At 50.0% G+C, this 4,866-nt stretch overlaps 1 protein-coding gene across 1 annotated transcript; it reads left to right on the forward strand.

Moving 5' to 3' along the window:
* Positions 1–1,056: 1,056 nt before the first annotated feature.
* ATF5 (activating transcription factor 5) lies at positions 1,057–3,040 on the forward strand. Its single transcript, XM_006868223.1, has 2 exons — positions 1,057–1,234; positions 2,388–3,040. The coding sequence occupies exons 1-2, from the start codon at positions 1,057–1,059 to the stop codon at positions 3,038–3,040; spliced, it is 831 nt and encodes a 276-aa protein (XP_006868285.1).
* The last annotated feature ends 1,826 nt before the right edge of the window (positions 3,041–4,866 follow it).

The following is a 4,866-nucleotide window of genomic DNA, read 5'->3' on the forward strand; positions in this document are numbered from 1 at the left end:
AGTTCCAGAGCGTCTACGTTAAGGACCCCGAGGCGTCGCGCCTGCGCACTAGCTCCCAAAGCGCCCACTCGCCACCCCCTCCTCCCGTTCCCCAGCCTATCCGTGAGATGTTGCTCATGCGCATCAGCCTTCCAAAGTTTGTGTTTGAAGGTCGAGGCATACATCTCCGCACATGCGCACTGATCCTCGGGGGAGGAGTGTTACAATGCTACACAACTCGGTGGCAGATCATGCACCGTAGCCCTCGGGAGGCAACGTCTTGTGGAAGGGCGGGGGTGGTGTGTGGAAGCCGTTCTCTGCAACCTTCCCTCCACACTACGCTGGCGCACAGCGCAATGTCACCTCCTGTTAATAAGGCATCCCCTGATAGGGCAGAAGGCGGGGCTTGGGCAACTGGTTAAGAGAGGTGGTGGGGCTATATTACCGCCGTAGCGAAGGGCGAGACAACCCAATGTGAAACGGGCGGGGTTACGTGATGGGCGGGCCTATAAGGACACATCTGGGAGGGGTGGGGCTAAAGTAATAGTGAGGGCGGGGTTTTAAGGTCACGTGGGTGGGGTTGGGATGTGCTTCACTACAAAATTTAAGGGAAGAGTGGGATTTGAATACATAAACAATGATGGAGCGACAGAACATGGGGTAATTCCCCTGGGAACTGATTTACCTGTACTCTAAGGATAGGGTGGAGCCCAAAGGAAAAATTTTAAGGGACGGGCGTGGCTAGAAGAAAATTCCCCTGGGATTGAGTTTTTTTTTGTTCTTTGTTTTTTTTTTAATGAATATTTTGGGATTGAATATGGCGGGGGCGCCTAAGGAGAATTCCCTTGGGAATGGGTAGCGTTCAGGGTTTAGAATTCCAGGAAGGTGGAGTGCTCCCTAGCAAAGAATTTTGGCTTCCTGGTGGGTGGGGCTGACTGCTGACTTTGCCCCTTTTGCTTCCTACTTGTAGGTCCTCGGTGCCTGCCTTGGTCCACCTGAGCATCCCTCAGAGCTTCCTTCCAGCCGTTGGGCCTTCCTCCTTCGTTGCCATCCGTGCCCAGCGCCTCTTCTGCAGCCATGTCACTCCTGGCGACCCTGGGGCTGGAACTGGACAGGACCCTGCTCCCAGCTAGCGGGCTGGGCTGGCTTGTAGACTATGGGAAACTCCCCCTGGCCCCTGCCCCCCTGGGCCCCTATGAGGTTCTTGGGGGAGCCCTGGAGGGTGGGCTTCCAGGGGGAGGAGAGCCCCTGGCAGGTAAGAGAAGGTGAAGCATGGAGAATGGTATAAGCTAGGGAAGGGAGAGGACGAGGGAAAAGGAAGTATTAATTTATTAATTCATTCAGTAAATACTTATGAAGTGACCATAGTGTTTCAGGTGCTGAGGAAGAAGACCCACAGTTTTCCCACCCTTCTAGAACTCACATTCTTGTAGGGAGACAGATAACAGTCAAATTAAATGAAGATGTGCTGGGAGTAAGCGGGATACAGTGACTGAGCTAGAAAATATCAAACTCATTTTAGAGTGGGTAGCCAGGAACCCTCCAAGCAGCTAACTGTAACCTAAAGAATGAGAAAAAACAAGAGCATTGCAAATAGCTGGAACCACAAATGCAGAGAGCCTGAGGCAGGAGGAATTGCTTTCTTCATTACTGTTTCTCAAATGTTTGACACTGTATGCTTTATTAACTAACGGATTAAAGATGAAGCAAGGTGTGCATGCATATGTGATGTGTTCTAGTTGGTGTTTTAAGAATAAAGATTGGATTAGAGAAACCACCAAACCCTCTGCCATTGAGTTAATGCTGATTCAGATTAACCCTAAAGCACAGAGAATAGAACTTCCCTATAGAGTTTGCAAGGCTGTAATCTTTAAGAAGTCCTGGTGTGGCAGTGTGGGTTAATGCCCCACACTGCAAAACCGTTTGAACTGCAAGGTCGGCAGTTCAAGCTCACCAGCTGCTCCTCAGAAACCCTATAAAGGGTCGCTATGGGTCAGAATTGACTCGACGGCACTTCACAGCAACAACACAAATCTTTAAGGAAGCTGATTGCCTCATCTTTCCCCTGTGAGAGGAAACCACAGATGTAGGTTAAACAGGAAAGGTGATGTTGGAAAGGCTGAAGAAAAGATTGGTTGATTTTGGGGTGACTGGTTGGTTAACTGGTTTGTTGGCAATTTGATTCATGGATTAGTTGACTGCTTCATTGACTGGTCTACTGATTGGTTGGTTACTGGGTCAGATTGTTTGCTGACTGGCTCATTGATTGCTTTGTTGACTTACTGATGTACTGATTGGTTGACTGGCTGTTTTATGGAATGAATGGAATGAATGAACCAAAAGAGTGAACACTCAATTGGATAGAGGAGCAGGAACTCAGGAACATTCTATCCTCTCCAATCCCCTAGGTGATGGCTTCTCTGATTGGATGACTGAGCGGGTTGACTTCACGGCCCTCCTCCCTCTGGAGCCCCCTTTACCTCCAGGTGCCCTTCCTCCTCCTTCCCCATCCCCACCTGACCTGGAAGCCATGGCCTCCCTCCTTAAGAAGGAGCTGGAACAGATGGAAGATTTCTTCCTTGATGCCCCACTCCTCCCGCCACCTTCCCCTCCTCCACCCCCCCCACAAGCTCCTCCTCTCCCCCTCCCCACCTTTGACTTCCCCCAGCCCCCTGCCCTAGATACCCTCGACTTGCTGGCCATCTATTGCCGCAGTGAAACGGGACAGGGGGATGCGGTGGGGTTGGCACCCCTGCCCCCTCCACAACAGCCCCCTCCTCCTCCACCTCAGCCCTCTCGCCCAGCCCCCTACCCCAACCCTACCACCACCCGAGGCGACCGCAAGCAGAAGAAGAGAGACCAGAACAAGTCAGCAGCTCTGAGGTACCGCCAGAGGAAGCGGGCAGAGGGCGAGGCCCTGGAGGGCGAGTGCCAGGGGCTGGAAGCTCGGAACCGGGAGCTGAGGGAGAGGGCTGAGTCCGTGGAGCGGGAGATCCAGTACGTCAAGGATCTACTCATCGAAGTGTACAAGGCTCGAAGCCAGAGGACTCGCAACAGCTAGATGGTCAGGGACTTGGGCCTGTAGGGGGCGCTGGTCTTCATTTCTGGCTTACTTCTGTTTCTGGGCTGAGATGGGGCCCTTCCATCATCCCCCAGCCTCCAGCTTCATTCCAGACCAACCCCACCCTCTCTTTCCTTTTATCCTTGTCTCCTTTCCCACCCATTTCTGAATTCAGACCCCTCCTCCATCCTCAGAATGGTGGACTGTTTGGCTTTTGGTCAACATCCCTCAAGTATCAGCTGAGGAACTGAGGCCCACAGGGAATTCAGGGAGCAGAGCAGAGCTTGGAAATAGGGCCTCTTGAATTTCAAGCCAGTGGTTTGCTGCAAGTTGTTCTTGATGTGGGGGGGCGGGTAGAGTGGTCCTAGGCTAGAACCTAGAGGTGGTGCTAGGAAGCTGCACAGAATTACTCTGCAAATGAAAACAGAAAACTCTGGGTAGGTAAGTCAGGGTGGGTTTCAAGAATGGGACCCATATGTGAAAAATAAAAGACAAGCCAAGTGACCTTGGAAGGAACTATATTTGCGGAGGGAGTCAAGAAATGGCCAAGTTCACAGAGCAGGTAGATAGCTATACATATAGCACTGGGGAGGAAGGGCCAGGGTGGGGGGGGTGACCATAGTTGGTGACTGGATATTCATTTTAGCGAAGGGAGGAAATCAGTGTTTTTGTGGGTGTTGGGGGATGGTGATGCATCTAGATGAGGGAGTACAAGTATCGATTCTTTGGGGTGTTGTGAACAGAAATAAAATGAAGACTTTGTTCTTTTGTCTCTGTATCTTATCTTTCAGAGGAGAATTGGGGAGTGGTTATATCCATGGCTGATAGAATGAGCCACTTTTAGATTCAGGCAATGTATTGTAGACGACAGATAAAAAAGGACAGCCAAAGGTGCCAGCTTCCCACAACCCTTGTTTTACACACCAAAAAAGATGGCCCTCGAAATAAAAGTTGTGGGGAACTCCTTACTGAGGCATCCCTGTTCACATATAGACCTCTGAAGAGGAATGAAGAAGTCAGTGGGAGATGGACTGTAGCCATTCGTTAAAAGCTTTCATCCTCTTGTTCTGCCAGAGTATCTGACTAGACCTGTCATGCAAAACTCTAGCTGCAAAGGAGTCTGGGCAACACAGTAGTTTCACTTTCTAACCTTTCTTACTGTATGGAGTGTGGAAAGGAAGTTGAGAGAACCAACTGAAATAACCTATCAATATCAATGAAGCAGTCAGCCAATAAGTCAGTATACCAACTAGAGAATAAAGCAATCGAGTAATCAATGAGCTAGTCAACCAACAAACCAGCCAACCAATGAAAGAACCAGTCAACCAACTCATCGACAAATGGACAGTCAATACATGTTTTACTATTGCATTCATACATTGGCAATAAAAGTATAAAACCATACATGTGGCCCCACCCCCAAACTCTCGCCTGCTGCAGTCCTGTACGAGGCCCCCTTTGGAAGGTGAGGGGAATGGATTGAACTCTGGCAGGGGAAGTGGGTGTCTAGAAGTGGTGTAATGGGAAGAGATTTCAGGTTTCAAAAGAGAATGCTTTGCCATGAAGAGTGTTTCTCGCGCTGGCTGGGGCTCTAGCTGAGGAAAGATCCTGAAAGAACTCCAGAGCTGCTCGGGACACCAGAGTCAACATGCCTGTTCACAGGGGCCATGTGGTACCACAGAACACATATTGGGGACCATTCTGTGAAAATTTGAAGGGCAAAATAAAATGTGTCATTGCAAATGCTGAGCGCACCACTGTGCCAGACCAGATGTTATGTTCCTGTGACTTTCTCCATGGGCCTGAGACTAAGAGATATGATACTG

Source organism: Chrysochloris asiatica, unplaced genomic scaffold (assembly GCF_000296735.1).
Source record: "Chrysochloris asiatica unplaced genomic scaffold, ChrAsi1.0 scaffold00116, whole genome shotgun sequence".
NCBI classification, from domain to species: domain Eukaryota; kingdom Metazoa; phylum Chordata; class Mammalia; order Afrosoricida; family Chrysochloridae; genus Chrysochloris; species Chrysochloris asiatica.